Source organism: Ursus americanus, chromosome 23, assembly GCF_024610735.1.
Source record: "Ursus americanus isolate L20-20 chromosome 23, mUrsAme1.1.p, whole genome shotgun sequence".
In the NCBI taxonomy this organism is placed as follows: domain Eukaryota; kingdom Metazoa; phylum Chordata; class Mammalia; order Carnivora; family Ursidae; genus Ursus; species Ursus americanus.
In genome coordinates, this window is record NC_142149.1 from 21,468,224 (window position 1) to 21,490,728 (window position 22,505).

General features: G+C 59.1%; 1 protein-coding gene across 1 annotated transcript; it reads right to left on the reverse strand.

Annotated features, from left to right (window-relative positions):
* Positions 1-456: 456 nt before the first annotated feature.
* Positions 457-22,200, reverse strand: STARD3 (StAR related lipid transfer domain containing 3). Its single transcript, XM_045777755.2, has 15 exons — positions 22,071-22,200; positions 9,378-9,649; positions 6,642-6,719; positions 6,170-6,247; positions 5,997-6,050; positions 5,494-5,611; positions 5,212-5,310; positions 4,955-5,007; positions 4,490-4,582; positions 3,765-3,827; positions 3,508-3,603; positions 3,075-3,154; positions 2,876-2,980; positions 1,691-1,784; positions 457-1,240 (listed from the first exon to the last, which is right to left on the reverse strand). The coding sequence occupies exons 2-15, from the start codon at positions 9,597-9,599 to the stop codon at positions 1,136-1,138; spliced, it is 1,338 nt and encodes a 445-aa protein (XP_045633711.2). The 5' UTR covers positions 9,600-9,649; positions 22,071-22,200; the 3' UTR covers positions 457-1,135.
* Between the last annotated feature and the right edge of the window lie 305 nt (positions 22,201-22,505).

A 22,505-nucleotide genomic window follows, 5' to 3' on the forward strand; every position in this document is an offset into this window, starting at 1 on the left:
GGACAGAGAGAGAGGGCAGGGATGGCAGTGGCCCCTGCAATGCTCTGACCCTTGCCCGAGATCCGAAGCTATGCCACCCCTAGTGAGTGTGCGGGGACAGAGGGGGCAGGCGAGTGGAGCCAGAGAGACAGAAATCCCAGAGGTGCCTCCCAGAAGTGCAGGCCCCACCCCCAGGCCGGCTGTGGGACCCCAAGGACAGTCAAGGCCTGCCACGGATGCTGCCTCCCCCCAATTCCTGGGCAGGAGACCTTCCACTGACCTTCCCTCACAGGAGGCCTGGCTGGGGGGTGGGGCATTTTTCTCTGACCAATCATCTGTCCAGCTGGACCAGTCAGGAAAGCAGGGGGTTCCTGGAACGGGGTCCCCACTTGCTCTGCCCTCCCGCTGGCTCTGGAAGGGTGTGAGAGGGTGTGTGACATGTCTGGCTCTGTCCCCACCTCTTCCCTCAAGAGACCAGGCAGGAGGGGCTGCTTTTCTTTTTTTTTTTTTTTTTTTTTGAGTTCATTTTTAATAATTGGCTCAAATCACAAAGGTCCCCAAGGAATGTGGGGAGGGAGAGAACCTGGGAGCGGCAGAGGTTGGCTGCCAGCACCCCCCCCCCCACTGTCACCCGCTCCCCAGCAAGTGCGTGTGGGCAAAGGTCCCAGACCCTTTAAATAATCCTGAAAAACCAGGATGAGAGAGCAGGCAAAGGGGCTCCTGCACCTCCACTCTGCGGACCAGGCCGCCCCGACCTCTGTCCTGCTCAGGACCCTGGCGCTCCCCCGCCGAGTCCGCCGCGCCCGTTCCAGACCCTGCCCCGCTAGGCAGGGCACCGTGGATCTCGTCCTCCGGGAGGCAGGGCCAGTCACTGTGTAAACGTCGGCAGGGGAGACCCCACTCGCCGTGGCCGCAGAGGCCCGGAGTCCAGAGGCCCGACCGCACGACCTGCTCACAGCCGCGACCCCCCGGGCACAGCGAAGCACGGCAGACGGTGGCAGCTTGCGGCCGAGGTGCTGCCACAGGAGGAAACTTCCTCCCCCCCACTGCTTGAGGCCAGGTCCTCTGTGGGCAGCGGGCAGCCCCACTGGCCCCCTCTCTGGCTCTGAAGGCTGTGGTGACAGGACCCTGGCCTGCAGGGTGGCGAGAGGCACGGTTACGCCCGGGCCCCCAGCTCTCCGACCCGCTGCCGCAGGTGAAAGGCAAACTCGAACATGGCGGCCGCGAGGCTCTGGTGGATGACGTACCGGGGCAGGCGGCCCTGCGGGAAGGTGCGAAGAAGTTCTGGGATGGCCCGCCCTCAGCAGTGGCTCCCCCCTCCGCCACGGGCGCCGGCGGGGGCGGGGGGTACCCCGGGTCAGAGCAGCGGGTGCAGGTGCGGCTCTGGAATGCGGCCTAAGCCACCCTCTCCCCCTCGCCCCCGGCAGAAAGAACACGCTGTGCTGGCCCTTGGCACTGGCCACACAAACAGACCTCGGAGGGGCTGGCTTCGCAGCCAGCCACCGCTCTCGGGGCCTCGGGAGTCAAGAGGTAAGGGGGCGTGCAGGCCCTCCAGCAACTCAGGAGGCCATCTTGACCCGGCCCCCAATTTTAGCGCAAGATAGGCAGAACAGGTGAGGTCCGGAGCATGACAGGAGACCCCACCCCAAGGCCCCCCAGCAGAGTCCCCTCTACTGGACCAGGGCCAGCCTTACAGCCCCAGCACCCCCACCTTGAGATCTGTATTAAGGACCCAGATGAAGGTGCAGACTCGGGGGTTGCTGGCTGACTTGAGCACGATGAAGCCCCCAGGACCATTCTCACCCCTACGAGAAAAGCACCATTAGGGGGCACCCTGGAGCCAGACAAGGCCTCCGACCTGACCCCACACCCCATTCTTGGCCCATCCTGGACTGGGGTGAAAGAGGGAAGGGAGCTACTGGTCTAGCAACTGCCACTCTGCCTGAGCAGGGCCCAGAACGGGTGTGTCCCCAAGCCACAGATGACGGCCCTCCACCCGCACCCTGTGATGCTCAGCTCCCCCTTCTACAGCCTGCTGATGTCTGCGCACCCCCAGCGGCAGCCGTCACCCTCTCTGGGCAGGGATTCTCGGTCAGCTCGGGCCGGGATGGTGAGGGGGGCTGTGCACGCATTTCTCACCCCTGCCCGACTGGGGAGCAGTGCGGTGCTGGGGGGCTCCAGGAGGGGGCGCCTTCCCAGGAGGAGGGCAGGGCACCTCCCATCCCGGGTCAGTGTCCCCACAGCTCCACTGAGCACCTCAAGCCCACTCCACAGATAAGGAAGTTGGCGCGCAGAAAGAAGCCAGCTCGTCACCCTGGAGTCTGGTGTGTCACATCTCGTATTCAACACCCAGTACTCTCCGTGGAACCCCAGGAAGGATGGGGAGAGCGGGGACTCGGGGAGGAGGCCGCCTGCAGCCCTGGGGTCTCAGGTGAGACAGCAGGAGAACGGGACGATGCCACGGGACAGGCGGCAGGAAGACTGATCCGCCTCTTCCTTCGTGGGGACTTCTGAGCAGTCCCAGGAGAGGCAAGGCTGCGGAGACCAACTCTACCCACAGGGAGGTAAAGCTCCAGAACACAGGGCCTGCTGCTCAGGTCGCCTGGACCAGCGCCACCTTGTGGCTCCCAGCCCCTCTCCCTGGACTGCTCCCTAACCTTGGGCTACCCCTGGAGCTGCCCTCCGGCCTGGGCAGTGCGCTTCCAGCCCTCAGTCCCCCAGGCCCCAGGAGGTAGAGATTAGCAGACTAGCTGGGAGGGGCAGGGCCCACAGGACAGGGGACAGGAAGGCGGCCTTGGCGGGAGAAAGCGCCCAGCTGTCCAAGCTGTGCCCTACCCTGCCCGCAGGGCCACCAGGGGAGGGGCCAGCCGGGACGACTGGGCAGGGCAAGGCTCACCTCACGTATTTGTGTGTCGGGGGCTTGGCGCAGTGCGTGGTGGCGATGCCCGAGGACAGGTATCTGTCTCTGCGCCGCTCAATGCGCCGCACGTTCACGAAGTCCCTGGGGGCGGGAGGGTTAGACCGGGAGCTGGGAGCCAAGCCCAAGATCCAAGGGCAGGAGGCCTGCCTGAGAGGAGGGGCTCGGTGGCGCTCACCTGGGGGAGACCACCCCGCCCGCAGCCCCCGAAGAGACATCGTAGGAGATGAGGGTGTTGTCCTCGACTCGCTGCAGGATCTAAAGGCCATCAGGGGAGATGTGAGCTATAGCCCAGCCCAGGGCCGCCCCAGGGACAGGGCCCCAGCACCTCAGGGAACCCCCAGACCAACCTCCTCTCTGCCCAGGTCCCTTTACGAAGAGCCACTCCCAGGCCCTGGGCCGGGCGCTGCCTGCGTGCTCCCTCTCCAGGAGGCGCCATTACCATCAACCCCATTTTACAGACAGGGAAACTGAGGCACAGAGCCGTTCGATGACATGCCCCGGGCCCCCAGGGGTAACTGGTCGTGCCGGGGTGTGACTGCACCTAACCCGCCACGGCCTTGTGCCCCCGCGCTGAGAGGTGGCCCGGCGGGGCCCCTGCATCAGCTCACCTGGCAGGCGGTCACGGTCTTGTTCCACAGCACCATCCTCTCGGGCTGCAGGATCACCTCCTGGTACACCAGCTCCGCGGGGCAGGGCAGGAAGGTCTGCGCAGGGCGGCCAGAGGGCTGGGCGGGGCCACACGTGCCTGGGCACAGCCGCCCTTCCCTCCTGGTGGGGAGAAACCCGCGGGAGCCCCTCGGCCCCTTGCCGAAACCTCAGAGCAGCAGACTCCAGGGCCCCCGGGACACCTGCTTCCCTCGCTCACCTTCAGGATGAATGTCTTGCCGTGAAAGGGAACCTCGATGGTGTACACGGTGTCCCCGTATTCCTACGGCAGAGATAGGAGGGGGACAGGGAGGTGGGCGGGGGGCGGGGAGGGCCGTGGGGGGGGCTGGTAGTGAAGGAATGGGCGCCCCGACTGAACAGCTTCGTAACAGCTGAGGGTGGAGAACTCCAGGAGTTTGGCGATATTCAGGCAGCCATTAACAAACAGTGGTTCTGACAAACGTCCAGCAACGAGGAAAGAAAGGCTTCTGATGTCAAGTCAAAGGACAGAAGCACAGCGCAGCTACGACCGCGAAGAGCCGTGTCTCCAGGCCGGCCAGGGCTGCCAGAGGGCCTGGCCACACAGAGAGACGGGGACGCGTCCCCCGTTCTCCAAGCTCACGGCCGTTGCTTTAGATAATGTCTTGCTCATGAAACAATACACCGGACACAGGGCCGAAGCCTGGCTTCCCCTCCGAAGCCGGAGCTGAGCGAGGAGAGCAGCGGGGAGCATGGGCACCGGGCAGGGCAGCAGGGGGAAGGCACGGTGGAAACATCCAATCCGGCCCCACCCCCTGCCAAGTGGCGACCCCAGGGCCCAGCCCCCTCTCCTGGCACAGGAAAATGGTTCCAACCCAGGCCATCCTCGGGCTTCGCAGGTCTCAGAAAAGCAAGCAAAAATTCTCAACACACATGGGCAGGTCAGGTGGGAGAGAACTTTCTTACATTGTTCTTCTCAAACTTCCAGTTCTCCTCCTGGGCCAAGATCTGGTCCACCACTGCCATGGCCTCCTTCCCCTGATGGATGTACTCCCGTTCCTGGCCCGGGAGGAGAGGCAGGAAGGCATCAGCCTGGGGCCCGCCACCCTGTTCGTGGCCAGTTCTTTCTCCAGATACTCCATACACATGGAGTCTGGGTTGGTCTCTCGGGCCCTGTGGGGTCCCCAGGTGCTGTGGCCGAGGCCGCTCCCCCCTGGGACCCAGGTGTGAGGCGGCCCAGCGGCCTGACTGACGGTGGGACAGACACACAGGTGCGCACTGACAGGTGCGCACTGCACTGACAGACGCATTCGGGCCGCCTGAGGTCCAGCCTCTTCGGGGAGGCCCGTCCCCACCCTGGCTGAGCCCAGCACTGGCACCCTCTCCAGGGTGCCCACTCCAAAGGTCGGGTGGGGGCAGGCAGCCAAATACCTGGTCAGAGAAGCTTTTCTTCCCAACGTCTTCATCAGATTCATTGTCAGACCCTGTGGAAAACAAGCACAGATGACAACAGGAAGGTGTGGGGACAGGCTGTGAGGCGGCAGCGGGTACAAGACTGCGGGGAGACAGGGAGGGGGGCACTCGCTTTTCCCAGGGAGCTGATGGAAGGAACAGAACGAACAGACACAGCCAACCCACTCCTCATAAAGACCCTCGCTGAAGGAGTTTCCCACCCCACCAGCCCTCACCTGCAAAGGATTCTGGGGGTGAATAGAACTGGCCCTCGGAGAGAGCGCCAGAGAAGAGGAGGGGTCCATGGGCGACAGCAGCCTGGGCAGCAAGATACCCTAGGGGAGCAGACATGGGCAGTCATGCCTTAGCAGCCTGGGGTCCCCCCACTCCAAGCTCACCCTTAGCCTCTGGGAGGCTGTTCAGAGTTGGCAAGATAGCTCAGAACTGGCTCTCATGCCCGAAACTCTCCTCTCTTGGGGCTGCGATGACCCTCCCTGCACCCCTTCCCCAGGACTCACATCGCTCCTCCTCGGCCTCCTGTGGTAGGACTTTGAAGTCAAGGAACCACGTCTCCAGCCAGGCAAGGACAAAGGAGACGATAGGGAGCAGGTAGCCGAACGCCCCTTTGCTGAGCAGCTGTGGAGGGAGGGGGCTGAGCTCCACAGCAGGGGGTCACCCCAAACACTGAGTCCCCTCTTGGGGCTCCCAACTCTGGCATACACCCCACTCCTGGGACCGGCTGCCTGGGGCCCCTCTGTGGCATGTGTATCTGAGGCGGATTAATGAGATCTGCAGCAGGATAAACTGAAGCCAGACAGGCAGAAGAACTTTTTGTTCTTGGGACTGCAGAGGGGCAGGGGGAGGAAGCCAGTGAGGATGAGTCCTTGGAAATACCAAAAACGGGGTTTCCCCTCACCCCAACCTAACAACAGGGACAGACGCCCCAAATCAGAGAAAGGGTCCCTTCTTAGGAGAAGCCCATCCCTCCGGCTAGAGGCCGGTCTGACCCTGAGCCACTGACCTCGGAGAGAATGACCTTGACGATGAGGAATGCACTGGACACCAGCGTGGTGACCTGCCCGGGGAGGGAAGGAGGGAGAGAGGGAAACGGGCTGGGGAGTGAGTCTTCCTCCACACTGTCCCTCACACCAGCCCGGCCCGGGCCCTCGAGCTGCTGGGAGAGGGGCATCTTACCGCAATCACCCACCAGTGCCGGAGCCGCAGCACAGCGTAGCCCAGGAGCAGTCCCGAGAAGCGGAAGAAGGCCAAGACCTGGTGGTGGGGGGGGTGTTGGGGACAGAGGACACACACACCATCACAGCAAGCCAATGCCTCCTGCTCCAGCTGAAGGCTGACCTCCCCCTCCTGTCCCACTCCCCCAGGTTCCCTCTACGTGGGTGTGATGCCTCGGAGAGAATGGCTGAGTCAGTGCTTCTTGGGGGATGGCTTAGGTGTGACCTTCTTGGACACAGGTCTACTCTTCCCCCTCACACTTGAGGCTCTCTGAAGGGAGGGCATTGATTGGGAACTTTCCGAATACATGAGGGCCCCCTGAGCATGGGAGTCAAGTCTCCCCAATCAGACTAGATTCTCAGAAGAGAATCCAGCCAGAGTCACATCCCTGCACCATCTCTGCCCCCAGGACCCCCTCCCTAAGGCCACTCACAAAGATGTCAAAGAAGGAAGTTTTAAAGTTGTAGTGGATGATCTCCTGCTCCAGGTTCTTCCGGATGCCTGTGTTGGTCTGGAAGAGGGAGATACAAACGGCTCTGCAGGCAGAACCAAGTCCCCAGGGGTGCCCTCACCTCTGGGAATGGGGAGGAGGCAGGGGGAATATGGAATCTGGAGATGATAAGCCACTGTCCAAGGAGGGTCCCAAAGCACCAAGGGAGCTCAGCCAAGGGCCTGAGACCCCAGCGCTAATACCGTTTCTCCAAGCACCCAGGCAACCCAGACGGCAGGGCCTGGCTCCAGCACTGACACTTGTGGGCACACTGCCCAGGGAGGAGGAGGCTTGGAGGGCTTTGGGGCTGTGCAGGGGAGGCAACAGGCTCCATGCGGGCAGGTAGGGCTGGCTGACTGGGTGCTGGGAGCCTGCCTCTCACATAATCTCATCTCCCTCTCTCCACTACAGTGCTCCATCTTCCCAGCCAACCATCCATCTGGGGTGACGGGGACCGGGGGTGGGCAGTGGTGTCAGACGGAGCCCCAGGTGGCAAATCAATTGATTAGGTTTGTGCTTAATGGGCAAAATCCATCACGCTGCTAGAAAGAAGGGCTAGCAACAGAAACAGAGTGAGCAGACTCGTCCTCACCCCTGTCCCTGCCCCAGCCACCCATACATTTCCAATAGGACTCCTGACACCTTGGCTGGGAGGAAGAGGATCTGGACGGATACCGAGAGCCAGACTGCAGCCTGACTTCTCAGGAGGAATGGGGTGGCAGGCCTTGGCTTCTGCCAGCCCCCCGAAGAAGGGAGGACACAAGAGGACTCTGGGGAGTGCAGCCCAGGAGCCTGAAAAGTGAAGACCCTTCACGACCACCTAGACGGGAGCTTCTAATCTCTGGCAGGTGTGTGTGGTGGGTGCTTATTAAGATACAGATGTTCAGACCACTGAGTCCGAATCTCAGAGTGAGCTGAGTATCTGGAATTTTTATAGAGCTCCTAAATGATTCTGGTGCTTAGAGCAGAAGCCAGCAGTCTGGGCAGCCCCCTCATTGACACGGAAATGCCCCTGCACATCCCCACCGTGTGCCTTGACCTCAAGACCACCCGGAGCCCCATGGAGTCTCATGCACCACCCACCACACTGGTCCTCCTCTTACTCCTCTTGCCCCCTCTTGGGCTCCACAGCCCCTCTGATCCCTAGCAGCTGCAGCCCCTCAGAGGGCTCCCCCTGCCTGGACACATGCCGGCTCTGATGGCGTCCTAACTCAGGGGAGCCAAGTCCGGGCCCCTGCCATCTCTGGCCACAAGACCCTGCATGGCTCCTGTAACCCCGCCGGGGCCTTTGTATCCACTGGGCAACACCCAGCCTGTTCGAGAACTAAACACATATATGCTCCAAAATATGAAAATAAAACCACAAAGCCAAAAATTAATCACATTTTAATCGAGTGTCTACCAAGTGAAACATGATGGCTAACTCCACTAATGGCTAAGTCCAGCCTTCTGAACTTTTCATTACATCGGAAAACAAACTGGGGATCAGCCTTTTCTCGATTTGTAAGAATTCCCAAGTACGCACGAGGACAGCTGAGCTATTAGAGCCAGGACATCCAGATAATTTCAAAAGTAAAATTATCAAAATTTTTTCAGCTGTCTGTTGGCAAGAAAGTATACATAGACTGAGAGCTGTGGGTGACTGTTAGTGCTTGCTTTAATGCTGGATGGGACCTTCAGAAGGAAGAGTGCCTCACAGGGCGCCTGGGGGACGCAGCTGGTTGAGCGCCCGACTCTTGGTTTCGGCTTGGGTCGTGATCTCGGGGTCGTGCTCTCAGGGTGGTGGGAAGGAGCCCCAAGTTGGGCTCTGCACTCAGCTCAGAGTCTGCTTGAGATTCTCTCTGCCCCTCCCCCTGGTCTCTGTCTGTGTGTGTGTGTCTCTCTCTCTCACAAATAAATCGATCTTAAAAAAAAAATGTTGTTGGGGCACCTGGGTGGCTCAGATGGTTAAGCATCTGCCTTTGGCTCAGGTCATGATCCCAAGGTCCTGGGATCGAGCCACGCATCGGGCTCCCTGCTCAGCGGAGAGCCTGCTTCTCTCTCTCCCTCTCTCTGACCTCTCTTGCTCACTCACTCTCTCCAGGCTGCTAAGCGGCATCTCACCGAGCATGCAGAGGCCAAACTGGGGGGCACTGGCGTTGTGTCCAAAATGGGGAGGGAGAGCTAAGAATCACCAGAAACTGGGAGTTTTTACTGGTTCGCCCCGCACTGTACCCTCTGCGTTTAGCACAGCGCCTGGGATACGTCAGGGGTTCGAAAACTGCTGAAGGAGTGAATGAATGAAGGAATGAATGAAAGGAGCCAGAGAGCAACACAGGCCAGAAAGAAGGCGAAGGTTTCTATAGTACGACCACAACCACTGGGCCCGCTCTGCCTTCCTCGGGAGTGGCCACTAGAGGGCAGTCTGGCGCAGAGGTCAAGAGTGTAAACGCAGCAGCCTGAGGGTCTGGGTTCAAACTCTGCCCTTCTTCACCTACTTGCTGAGGGACCTTAGACGATGTCTCCAGCCCTCTGAGCTCCCTTTCCTTTGGCAGATGAGGACGGCCATTTTTACCTTCCCATTTTTTGTTTTACTGGGAACTCCACCCCGCCAGAGAGACCACCCTCCCGTGCGGCTGCTACCGCTAGAGTAAGGCCCAGGAGACCCCCACCCCCCGCCCAAGCCTTGGGCCCACTCACGTTCAGCTCAATGATCCAGAGCAGGGAGATGAAGAGCAGGTCGAAGGTGACAAAGAGACAGAAGGTGCGGCGGACATCGGAGATGGCGCGGCGCTTCTCCAGAGGGGGCGGGAGGAAGCGCGAGGAGAGGCCCTGGCTGTGGGACAGCGATGAGCCGAGGGAGGCCACGGCGGGCAGGCTGCGCTCCAAGTCGTGGGCCAGCTCCCCAGACAGTTTGTTCATCCTGGTGGCCCCCACCTCACGGCAGGGAAGGCGGGGCCTCAGCTGCAAGGCTGCATGCAGGGGGGTGGGGGGGCTGGGTCAGGTCACGCATGTCGAGGGCTTGGAGGTCCCATTCCCCTCCTTCCCCACCCCGGGACACCGTTTGCTCCCAAATGTATCTGCCCCCTCTCATATGCCAACCCCAGGGCAGCCCAGGGCCCTCTAAGCCCACATTCTCTCCAGCAGCCCTACTTCTGGGCTGGAGGGCTTTGGGCATCTCTCTCTCTCATTCCTCCTCACCACCACCCCCTGTAAAGCCCAACCACCCCACGGTTCACCCTTGGAGGGCTCTGGGGTCCTCCCCGCTGCTTGAGGGCACAGCCTGCTCCTGCCAAGCCCAGCCCCGTGGTTCAGCCTCCGGTGCTGTCAACAGCCTGTCGGCCTGCCCCCACCCCCAGGAGAAGAGGGCCCCAAGCTCTGTTCTTTGTTTGCCAAGCACAAAGCCACATTCCCTCCCAGCAGCCAGCCCTACCCTCCCACCCCCTAATCCATGGCAACTGGGAGGGACTTCCTAGAGCAGCGGCTCTGAGAGCTCTGCGCTGGGACAGCGGGTATGGAGGAAGGACATCTTGGTCCCTTCTCTCCAGCTGCACCCCCACCACCCCCACGTCGGGCCCAACTACCACCCTCTCCCCTGGCGCCACAACCAGCCTAGGGGGTGAGTCTCCAGGCTGCCTCTCTCACCCTGCAGCGACACTCCCTTCTCTCCAGCTGCACCCCCACCACCCCCACGTCGGGCCCAACTACCACCCTCTCCCCTGGCGCCACAACCAGCCTAGGGGGTGAGTCTCCAGGCTGCCTCTCTCACCCTGCAGCGACACTCCTCGCAACAGCCAGAGAAAGGGTTTCCGAACACTGATCACAGCCCGCCGTTCCAGAGCCCCCAGTCCAGGCCCTGCAGTGCGGCCCGCCACTCTTGCCGCGGCTCCTCTCAGGAGGCAGGCGGGGCTCACCACCACCGCCACTCTGGCCTTCTTTTGGGTCCCTCAGTGTGACAGCCGGGTCCTGCCTCTGGGCCTTGCACCTAGCTCTCCCCTCCCCAGCCCTTCCAACAAGCAGCTCGAAGTCCTCTCCTCCTCAGAGCCCCCCCACCGCCCCAGGCGCAGCAGTCTTGCTCTAAGAAAGGGCCAGGCCCCCGGTCTTGTCACTACCTGCCAGGGCCTTACTCCTTGTTCTGCCAGCTCTCCCGGTGCAGGGCTTTCCCTGGCCCGGTGACGGCTGTCTCCGAGCACCTAGTGCAGTGCCGGCCCCCCGGGGGGTGCTGACCATTGGGCGCTCCAGAGGGTCTCCTGGTCCTCAGCTCCACGCCACGCAGCCGAGACACCGGGGCAAACGGTGACAGAGAAGCAGCGGCCGCTGCCTGAGGCCAGGCCCAAGCTCTAGGCCCACAGAGCCCCGGGCCCACGGCTGTGCTTCATGCCCACACAGGGCAGGATGGGGCCTTCCACTTTACAGAAGGAGCAGCTAAGACTGAAGGGGGAACGGGCTGACCCAGCCCTTGCCTGTGTGACCATGGGGCCGAAACTTATGAATGCTGGAGGTCGGGGGCCCCGGAGGACGTCCTCGCTGCCGCACAGCAGACCCTAGGTCTCTGCTCCAGCAACGTGCCGGCAGAGAGCCTGCAGAGGCCCTGTTCTGGGGGGGTGGGGGGAGAAAAGGCTGAGTCCGAGTCAGAGGGAGCTGGCACAGGGTGGCGGTGGCGGTGCCCGCGCTTCCGGGGCTGTGGCGGAGTCTCCCTGAATCTTCTCTCATGCCAGCACCGGGAGGCAGGTTTGGGGGCCGGTGGGAGGGGAATCCTGGATGTTGCTCTCTGATCCTGGGAAGGCAAGACCTAACCCCAGGCTCCCCCCACCCATCCCGATCTGCTATCCCCTCATACTTTTGTTATGTCTACTACCTTCTGGGGCCCCTCCATCTAACAGGTCCCAAACAAGCTCCCCATTTGTGACTGGCAGGGGATTCGGAGCAAGCCAGTGTGCCCACCCCTCTGGCTCCGTGCAAGCCCAGTGGACAGGAGAAGACTGCTCTCAGCAGAGGCATCCGCACAAGGCCACCCCCCAACAGCACACTCTTGGGGTTGCCATGCCCAGCTCATCTGGAGGCACTGAAGGAAAGCCAGGCCCAGCTCTGGAAGGAGGCAGTCAGAGAGCGGATGTGACAGGCCACCGGCAACGGGACCCCCCAACATCCATCAGCTGGACCCGGTGCCAGACTGAGCGCTCAGCGCATCTCTCACTGTGATCGGGCCGCAGCTCCAGGGCGGGTGACATTTCCTTGTCTCTAACAGCCCTCTTGTCTGCTGCCAGATCTGTCTCCATTTCTCTTCCTCCTTCCTGTCTCTCACAAACAACCTCTCTATCTTTGCGTCTCTGTGTCCCGCTCCTGTGTCTGTCTTTATGGGTCTTCTTCTCCAAGTCTCTCCCATCTGTGAGTCTGTCTCCACTGCCATCAGCTCAGTCTCACCCTCCCTTGTCCCGTGTGTGTGTGTGTGTGTGTGTGTGTGTGTGTGTCAACTTCCCTATCCGCTTCTCTCCCTCTTCTTGATTTCACTGCAGGGTGCTATGGCTTCCCTCCTCCCAGGCTGCTCCCAAGTCTGTCTGGCGTTCCCCTGGCTTCCTCCCTCCCTGGGGACAGGACTCGGGTGGCAGCAGCCTGGTGTGAGATGCCCTGGGAGCGGCAGCAGCACCGACACTCACACATGCAGACATCCTTGGTGAAGCGAGAGACGCAGATGGGGACTGAGAGCAAAGGTGTTGGGGGAGCCCCGGAGAGCTGCAGACACAGGGGTGAGTGGGAGCCAGGCACAGGGCCTCAGAAGTAGGGCTGGGGGCAGCTGGCCAAGAGGCAGAGAGAGGGGGGTTCTAAATCACCCTCTACCATGAAAGCTGCTCAGAATCCAAAGAAGCAAGAGCTTACAGAGTAGAAGGAGCCCCGGTCAGGAATGAAGACCTGAGCCCCAGTCCTGGGGCAGCCACTAACCCCAAGTAACTGGGCAAGTCCTCACCAAGCCCCCATTTCTTTATCTGGGGGGAAAAGTCAGTGGTTCTTCCAAACCCCCTTCTTCAGGTAAGACAAATTTAAAGAAAGGAAAGGAAGGAAGGAAGAGGAAGGGAAGGGTAGGGGAGGGAAAGGGGAAGGGGGAAAGGAAGGGAAGGGAAGGGAAGGGAAGGGAAGGGAAGGGGAAGGGTAGGGAAAGGGGAAGGGGGAAAGGAAGGGAAGGGAAGGGAAGGGAAGGGAAGGGAAGGGAAGGGAAGGGAAGGGAAGGGAAGGGAGGGGAGGGGAGGGGAGGGGAGGGGAGGGGGAGGGGAGGGGAGGGGAGGGGAGGGGAGGGGGAGGGGGAGGGGGAGGGGAGGACCAAACCTTACTTGGAATCTTAATAGAGACGAAAGATGAAAACGGTACTGCTATGGGTCCTGCCACCAAAGGTGGCCACAGAGAGCCCCCCCTGGGCAGCCAGTCCTCAAACCCAGGGGCACCCCAGGGGCACCTCCTTGGGTCCAGTTTGAAATCTGCCCACTCAGATGGTGTGAAAAGGTCTCTGAGCTCCATCAGACCGCCTGCCAGTCTACAAGGTAGAAATCATCTTGGCCTGGAACTGCCCTGAGCGGTCCCCAAAGCACTTGTTCTCTGGTCTCCTGGCCCTGGGGGCAGCAGGTGGCAGCCGCCAGCAGAACTGTGAGGCCTGGCCTCCACCTCACCGTGCCCCCCATCCTGCTGAGGGGGAGGCAGGAATGAGTGCTGTGGGCTGGAGACAGCAGGGTTGTCACCTGGCTCCTGGGAGCAGCACCCCCAGCCCCGCCCAACACCTGCCCAGCGGTCGGGAGTAGAACAGCATGTGTGGGGTGAAGGAGTCCGCTTGGGGCTGGCTGTAGACTGGACACTCGTTTGATGTGTGTTTTAGGAGAAGATGAGCCGCTCAGGCTTGGGGAAGGGGGTGAAGAAATTGGAGGTCTGATCATCCCAGGTGACAAGGGAAGGAGGGGTGAGAAGGAGGGGGCAATCCACCCTGGATTACTCCAGGTCTTCCAGCTCCTGGAGCAAAGGGGAGAGGCGGGCATGGGCCGCCAGGGCCTGCCAGGCCTTCTCTTACCCCAGGAAATGCCAGTACTGGCCAGACTGCAAGAGGAGCTTTCGGTTAGGGTCCCAGACCCAGGGTAGACAACAGTAGGCAGCTGACATCGTGGCAAGAGAGCTGGACTCTGAGGTCAGGGTTCAAATCTCAGTCTGCCCTTACGAGCTGTGCAATCTGGTGCAAACAGCCATTCTGAGACCCGGTTTCCTCAGATGCGTAAAATTAAGTCAACATTAAAACACTTAATGCCTTGGAACCATGCCCTTAAAAATGGTTAAAATGAGGGGACGCTTGGGTGGCTCAGTAGGTTAAGTGTCTGCCTTCAGCTGAGGTCGTGATCCCAGGTTCTGGGATCGAGCCCCGCATCGGGCTCCCCGCTCAGCAGAGGCTGCTCCTCCCTCTCCCTCCACCCCCACCCCCCATGCTTTCTCTCTCGCACACGCGCGCGCTTGCTCTCTAGTAAGTAAATAAATAAATAAAACCTTTTTTAAAAAAAGGTTAAAATGGTAAATTTTATGTTCTGTATATTTTACCACAGTAAAAAAAGCAACACTAATTGCTACCTCCTAGGGCTGGCATGTCTGTACGTGTCAGGAAGAAGTACGGCAGGTGCTCGGTCAGTGGTGGTTGAGAGGGAACGGCTGGTGCGGCCATTCAGGTAAAGGGGGAATTGTGTGCGCCTGTGTGTGTGTCGGGGGGCTTATACACCACAGCGACATATCATGAAATCATCCAAAAGGCCTGGGTTCAAATGTGAATTCCTCCACCAGGTGACCCAGGGCAAGCTCTCTTAAGCCAGGTTCCCTGTCTGGGTATAAAATGGGCCAAGTCTGGGCGCCTGGGTGGCTCAGTTGTTGAGTGTCTGCCTTCGGCTCAGGTCATGATCCTGAAGTCCCAGGATGGAGCGCCACGTCGGTTCCCTGCTCGGCGGGGCGTCTGCTCCTCCCCTCCACCATGCTCTCTCACTCACTTGCTCTCCCAAACAAATAAATAGGAAGGAAGGAAGGAAGGAAGGGAGGGAGGGAGGGAGGGAGGGAGGGAGGGAGGAAGGAAGGAAGGAAGGAAGGAAGGAAGGAAGGAAGGAAGGAAGGAAGGAAGGGCTTGTCCAGGCACAGGTGAATTCCCCAGGCTGGGGGTGGCGGCAGGAAGCGGGGGCTGTCCTGGCTCCCTGCACAGGCTCTCAGGGGCAGTGCCAGGACCGGCCTCCAAAACTACCACTCCCCGCTGGTGCCCAGCCCCGCTGCAGTCACCCCCCCGCCCCGTTCCCCATTTCCACAGCTCTTAGGGCACAGGGCACAAATGGGGTCCTTGCCAGCTCTCAGTCACAGCCCAGACCAGAAGCTCCAGCCACCTCTGTGGCTCAGCACCCCAAATGCCCGCAGTTCCCAGCTGGCGCTCCCTGGCCGAGGCAAGTCTACAATTTAACAATGCCACATACTCAATGGACAAGCCTCAGAGGCTATCAGGAAACTGGGGACACCTGTCCTGACGCCGCGATCTGGGGCATCAAAGGACACAGTGATACATGCGAACAGTGCCTGCCACCACACAGTAAAGGCTCCACGGACGTCAGCTCCTGCTACCACGGTCACCTCGGAGGCTCCCTGCCCTTTCCCAGGCCCCGACCTCCGACAGAGAGCCGGCCCAACGGGCCCAGGTCCAGCTAGAGCTCACTCTGCAAAGCTATGCTCAGTGGTCCCACGGTAGGGGGACCAAGTCTCCTCTATATCCAGAAATGACCCACATTTCTGGGCAGTGTGGCTTCTCCAAACCTTCTCTCGAGGCCGAGGGGACAGTGGACACAGGCTCTCAACCTCTCCCTCGCTCCGTGTGCCTCAGGAAATGTGAGCACTGGCCTCACACTGGTTGTGGAGGCTTCCCAGGGGGTCCCTATCTCCGTACAAATCAGGAGGAATCAGTAAAGCTGAGAAAGAACTAGACTCCAAGCCCAGAGAAGTTTCAAACTCTGGATTCCCGCTTTACTATCGCTGAACCTCTCTGTGCCTCAGTTTTCTCCTCTGTAAAGTGGGGATAACAACGGCACCTATGTCTTAGGGATGTTATAAGGATTACACACCTTATTAAATTCAGTGGCCTGGAACAGTCCCTGACAGTGATCACTGCATAAGGATCAGCTAGGACGACATCCCTGTCTCTTCTTTAGGGGAAGACATAGTCGTGGGCTCTGACTGCCTCAGTCAGATGGCTTCAGGCCAGGACTGGGGCTGTGCTGGGTCAAGCCAGCCCTATAATGCCCAGGTGAGTGGAGAATCCACAGATGGCCAGGAGGCCAAGGCTCTTGGTGTGGAAGACGGTGGCCTTGGCCTGTGTCCTGCCACTGGTCAGCCTGGGAGGGAGCTGGTTCAGGGAGGGCAGGATAGCAGATCAAACAGGACTATAGGGCGCCTGGGTGGCTCAGTCTGTTAAGCATCCGCCCTCAGCTCAGGTTGTGATCCCAGGGTCCTAGGATCGAGCCCCGCATCAGGCTCCCTGCTTAGCGGAGAATCTGTTTCTCCCTCTCCCACTGCCTGTCTCCCCCTACCCCTCGCTTGTACTCTCCCTCTCTGTCAAATACATAAATAAAATCTTTAAAAAGCAAAAACCAAAACCAAAAAACACAGGACTGCAAGCCATCCTGAGGAGCCAGCACAGAAGAAACAAACGTGGTCTAGCGTGGCCTGTGGTGGCCCCCTGCGGACACCCCTCCTTTATTCCTCACGCCCCCCCCCCCAGGAGCTGTGGAGGTGAGGATGGGGTGGAGGAGACAAAAGGCTGGAGAGGCCTGCCCATGGTTCCCCGGGCAGGATGGGGCAGAGCTGACCCCAGGGCCTCTGCTGCCCAGGAAGCCAGGTGTCAAAAGACCCCAAAGAGCTCTACGGCCACCCAGCGAGAGCCTGTGGAGGGCTCAGCACCCTCCCTTCCACATCCATACCACCAGCAAATCTTATTGGCTCTTCCTTCAAAATTCAGCCAGTGCATCCGCCCACTGCCCACGACCACTATTACCGTCACCCTGTCCAGACCACCTCCTCTCACCTGCTGCAGCTTCCTGACCACCTCCTTGTCCTCGTCCCAAGTCTGTTCGCAACACAGCAGCCGGAGGGATCCTGGCAAAAGTCAGGCCACACCTCCCCAATGCTGCAAACTTCCAATGGCTTCTAGCTCACCCCGAGCAAAGGCAGAAGTCTCCATCCTGGCCTACAAGCCCCCTCCTCCTCAGCCTCTTCCCCGGGAACCCTCTGCTCCAGCTACACTGGTCCTTCTCTGTTCCTTGGACATATCAAGCATGCTGCATGCTCCCATCCCAGGAACCTTGCACCTGCTGTCTGTCTGTCTGAAGTCCCCACCCCCCCAGGTCTCTGCAGCGCTCCCTCCATTCTGGTCTCTGAAAATGTCCCTTTGGAGAAGCCTTCCCTGAGCTCCCTATTTAGCCACCCCTTGATCCCCTTCCCTGCTTTATTGTTCTTCACAGAGCTTATCACCCCAGACATAGTATACGTTTACAGGTCTGCGTTTACTGCCTGTCTTCTCCTTCTGGACTGCAAACTTCACAAGAGCAGGAACCCCCCCCCACTCTGCTCCATGCTGTGTACCCAGCACCCACAGCGGTACCAGGCTCTCAGAAGACACTCAGGCAAAGTGTGGAACAACTATTTACGCCCTTCCCTACAGCAGCCTGAGCGCAGGTGTCCACAGCCCCGCCCAACCCTGAAGGAGCAGCCCTCCCAGGGCCGACCGTCTCTCCCCGGAGCTGGACTCCGCCCTCTGCTGGTGCCTCGCCTCAGGCAGAGTCCAGGCTCCCTCCCCACCAGCAGGCCAGGGAACTGGTTTCCTGGGCAGCCTCAGGCATGCTGACTGCTCCCCTCCCTGTTCCTGGGCAATAACTTGCAGGGAGAAGACTGGACGTAAGCTAAGTTCCTCGGACAGCAAAGGTCAAGAAGAAAGAAGGACGGGCTCCCTGGGAGAGACCCCAGCACTCCTCTCCTGCCATGGGGGTTGACCCTCCTCCCCTTCCTCATACCCTCCTGACCACTGGCTGCTCCCAGGACACACCATGGCCGGAAGGTCTCCCTTCTGTGCCTCCACGTCCCTCCACTTTCGAATTCTGGAATGACCTCCCCCCCTGGGAGAGAACTCCAATTCTTCAGAGACCAGTTCAAACGCCACTTCCTGGGCAAAGCTCTGCCTCACCTTCCAGGCTCCCCCAACCCCAGCCCTCAGGACTCTGGCTCAGCACTGCCCTACACTTGAGACTCAAAGTCATCTTTCCTTGAGCCCTCTAGGCTTGGGTCACAGTGCTTGGCCATGGCACATGTCCAGGAAGTTAACTGGTCTGTGGGTCTCTAATGTCCACCCTGGAACGGGGGAAAGGGCATGAGTTTGGGGACTGGGCATCAGACCTGGACTCAAAAGCCAAAGGCCATTCGTTCCTAGGCTGTGAGCCCGTGACTAAATCACTGAGTCTCTGTGAACCTCAGTCTCCTTATCTATAAAATGGGGATAGTAGAGTGATCACAGAGCTACTGAAAGGACTGGAAATAACACATGCAAAGTGTCCGTGCGTAATTAACTAGCTATTACCACTATTGGGGGCTATGGATATGGTGTTAGAGGCAGGCCCTGGGCCAGGCAGGTGCAGCAAGGCACTCTGCCCAAACACGGTCCCATATGCACAGCCGGATGCAAAGATGGGCCCCGGCCTCAGTGAGCTGACCCAGGATGGCACATGCCAGGCTCTACTGTACTTAGGGCTCAGCAGCCGGGGCCATCAGCCCTGGCACAGTTGGCTTATTGGCCCCTACCCTGTCCCACTGACAGAGAGTTTGGGAAATTCCCTAGAGAAGGAGGACTTTAAGGAGACGAGGACACAAACCGGGCTCCGTTTCTCCTTTCCTTCTGGAGAAGTGGAAAGGGGAAGAGTCAACCCAAAACAGAAAGTACATTCATCACTGTGCACTGCCCCCTCCAGCCTGGACCTTCTGACCGTACAGCTTACTGAAAAACCCTAACAGACTAAGGTCTCCTCAGCCCCCCTGCCCCGGCCACGTGCCAGGCCCTGTGAAATGTCCGGGATGCCTTGGCTCTGTGATTACACGATCCCTGCCTACTCAGGGGCGGGTGAGTCAGGCCCCACACCCCCTTAGTGCTACTGGATAAAACTTGGGAGCTAAGGAGGTCAAGTTCTCAAGGTCAGTCTGGAAAGGGCCAGTCATCTTCCGGACAGATCTCAGTCCTATCAGCCCACTCAAGGGCAGGCTCCACAGGCCAAAGGGGGTTCAGCACAGACCCCTGCCAGCACCAGCTCTGACCAAACAAAAGCCACGGTCAGCCTCTCCCCAGGCAGAAAAAGTTCACGAGGATACACAACTGGTCAGATGGGATGCCTTGCTTGTCCCTTGTCTTACAGATGTGGCAGCCGTCCCTTGGGGGGAGGGGGGGCCTGGGGTACCGAGGCAGTTGCTCAGACAGCTGTGGACCTGGAGTCAAGAGACAGTTCTTGAAGTTCCTGCTGAGTGACACTGAAGTTACTTCCCTTGAGTCCCAGCTTTCTCATCTGTAAAATGGAGCCAACAATCTCTACCACTCGAGGGAACAAATGCGAGGTGACAAATGTACAGGCTTCCTGGTCTCACCCACACCTCCTCCCCAGTCTAGGTGTGTGAGAGCTCAGTTTAATGCGGAGCCTGCACTAGCATCTGGGAATATTCAGGGGCTCCGCGGCTGGGGGGGGGCTAACACAGACATAAAACACGTGCCTCACTGTAATCAGCACTTTCAGGGAGGAACAAACAATGGACCGTGGGCTCTCACAGAAGGGAGCATCTGACCGGGCTGCAGCGGGTGAGGCTGGGAAAGCCACAAAGAGGAGGAGCCATCTGACCCAGGCCTTGAAGAATCCCCATGTATCACAGGCAGGGAAGAAGAGCATTCCAGGCCGGCAAAATGGCACGAGCAAGGGCCCAGACTCTGGTCTAAAGCATAGGCCCAGCCCACAAGCTTGCAGGCTGACCAGCCCGGGGCCTTCAGACCCCACCCTGGGCATGGTCTCCACAGGCTCTTAAACCAAGGGGACACTTCCTCATGGCCAAGCGAGGAAAGGAGTCCCCAACCTCAGCGGACGAGGCTGCCTCCACCCCCTGCCCGTCGTAGCCCTCCCCCTGGCTCTGGTCAGAGGACCCAGCTGCCCATTCTCTGAGTCTACCCTGGTCTCTGCCTCTCTCTGGTAAGTTCGTCCTCTTGCCCTAAGGTCCCTCGCTAATTGTCAGCTCTTCTGAGAAGCCATTCTTGGCCCTTCTTTCCCATGGGTTTCCAGAGCTCTGTGTACATTTCTATAGAAGTAATGCTTGCCATGTAACATTCATTCATTTCCAGAGTCATTTCCTAAGCAGACTAACGTCGGGTCTGGGTCTTTTTCATTCTTGAATCCTCATTCAATAAATCCAGATCATGATCCCCGTACCCTCCACCCCAGCATTTCATTTATTGACAAAAAGCCAGGCTTTGGGGCTCTGGGACAGAATGAGAAGTCAGCCACATCAACAATCCTCAATTTATGAAATTAAAAATCACAACCACTGCTCTATAACGTTCTTATATAAGCAATAACAGCTAATATTTATTGATTGAGCATTCATGTGCTCACTGATTTAAACCTACATATACATTATTTCATCTAATCCTTACAGTAACTCTATGAGGTAGCACATTCTACCTCCATTTTACAAGTGAGGAAACTGAGGCACTTTCTTCATCAAGGTCATAAACAGTATCAGAACCCACAAAGTCTGATTCGGGAGTCTGTATTCTTAACCACCGTTCTAGTATAGACAGGGTGTTGCAGGGATGCAGGGGGAAGTTTTAAATCTTGGGGGGTTGGGGGAGGAAGTCAACCCAGAGGTGGTACTGTCTGAGCTGAGCACTGAGAAAGACAAGTAGGAGGTAGCCTGGCAGATAAGAGGAGAAGGGTCTTCCCAGGCAGAGGGGCTGGTGTGCAAAGGCATGGAGACACAAAATCTCAAGGTGTGGGCAAGCAGATCCTGCAGCGCCATGTTATTGGACTTTAGGGCGCACTCAGGAGACTGGCAGGAAAGAGGTCGGAACCCAGACAGCACCGTAAATTGAGATAGGGATTCAGCTTTTGCTCACAAACAATGGGAAGCCAGCAAAGGGTTTTAAGCAAGGAAGTAAGGCTATGAGACTTGTGTTTTAAAAGGATGGCACCTGGCTGGCTCAGTCAGGAGTTTACTTTAAAAAAAAAAAAAAAGGATCATAAGAGTTAGTTTGGAGACTGGGTTGCAGGCAGCCATGATTGGAAGTTGCTGTGAAGCCACTGCAGTTACCCTGGTGAGAAACACATCAAGGTGGTACCAGAAGAGATGGAGGTCCAGGACCAGGCTTCCAGCATGTTCAGGAAGTTAGCTGGATCGGGTCACCCCACAGATGTGGGAATTGAGGGAGAAGAGAAAGCGTAAGATAATTTCCCAGTCTCGCGCTGGGATGCGATGGCAGAGGAAGAATGCGTTTGCAGGGGAGAAAGAGCAGTTCAAGAGAGCTGCAGCTGAAGTACAGCTGTCCACTGGGAGCTGGACGGCCAAGTCTGGGGCTCCAGGGAGGGGCTGCGCTGAAGAAAGAGGTCGATGTGGGTGCCTTTCGGGTATCTAAGTGGTGTAAAGCTGAAGCCATGAGAGTGGATGAGACCATCAAAATTTAATGTACAGAATGGGGGCTGGGCAAGAGACGAGAATGGGAAACGGTACTTCCACTGTCAGAACAGTAGGAATAAGGAGATCCAGACACCGTGGACGCCAAGGGGGAGGGGCGTGTCAATTATATCAATTAGGAACGAGTGTCACTGGTGTTATGCACCTCTAAGAACTCAAGAAGCATTCTTTAAAGGGCCCTTTTGATGTCAGTTAGGGAAGTCATTCACTGCCGTTTTCAAAGGAAGTTGGGGGAGACCGGATGACAGTGAGACGCAGACCTACCAGAACGTGTAGATGTTTTCCTCCTCTTTCAGAGCCCCTGACCCCTGCCCATATCCAACTCCCGTCCCCCACTACCCAGACGTCGTGCCTCGCCTCTCCCCTCAGAGTGAAGAGCGAGGCTCTGGAGGGCGATCCGGGACGCCCTCCCCGGGCGCTCTCGGGTGGGCGGGGCTGCGGAGGGTCAGCGCCGGAGCCCCCAGAACCCCGCGCCGGGGCGGATCGAGGCGGAGCGGAGAAAGGAGGCGGAACCTGGGACGCGGCGGGTGCGGGAAGGGTCGGACGGAACCAACAACGGACGCCGGGAAGGGAGGCGGAATCCGCTGACAAGACACAGCGCTCGTACCACCCGGCCCCAGTGACCTCCCCCGTACCCACCTGTTCCATGTCAGCCACCGCCCAGAGTCTTCCGGCCCCAGCCGCAGTCCGGCTGGGCAGCCCCGGTAGCGCCTCCGAGCGGAACAGGATCTCCCAGCTGCGCTACTTCCGCCGCTGGGCCCGCCCCCTGCTGCGAATGGAGCTGTGCGTAGAATGCAGCCCCGCCCCTTCGCTTCAGTCTCCGCCCCCAAGCCCTTGGGCCCCAGCCGGAGGGCCGGAAGTGGGCGCTGCTGGAGAGGGTCTTACTAATGGTGGGGAAAATGGGAAAGAAGCCCAGGAGCATCATCGTTGTTGGGCCACAGAGGCCTGGCACTGTGGGGGGAAAAGGGGAACTTCCCGAGGGGAGGCCTTTGGGGTTGGGGTCAGGTCCCTTTGGAGAAACCCAATGACTCTTGAGAGTTCTTTTCCCTCCCTGCCTCGTTCAGCCATCCCTAG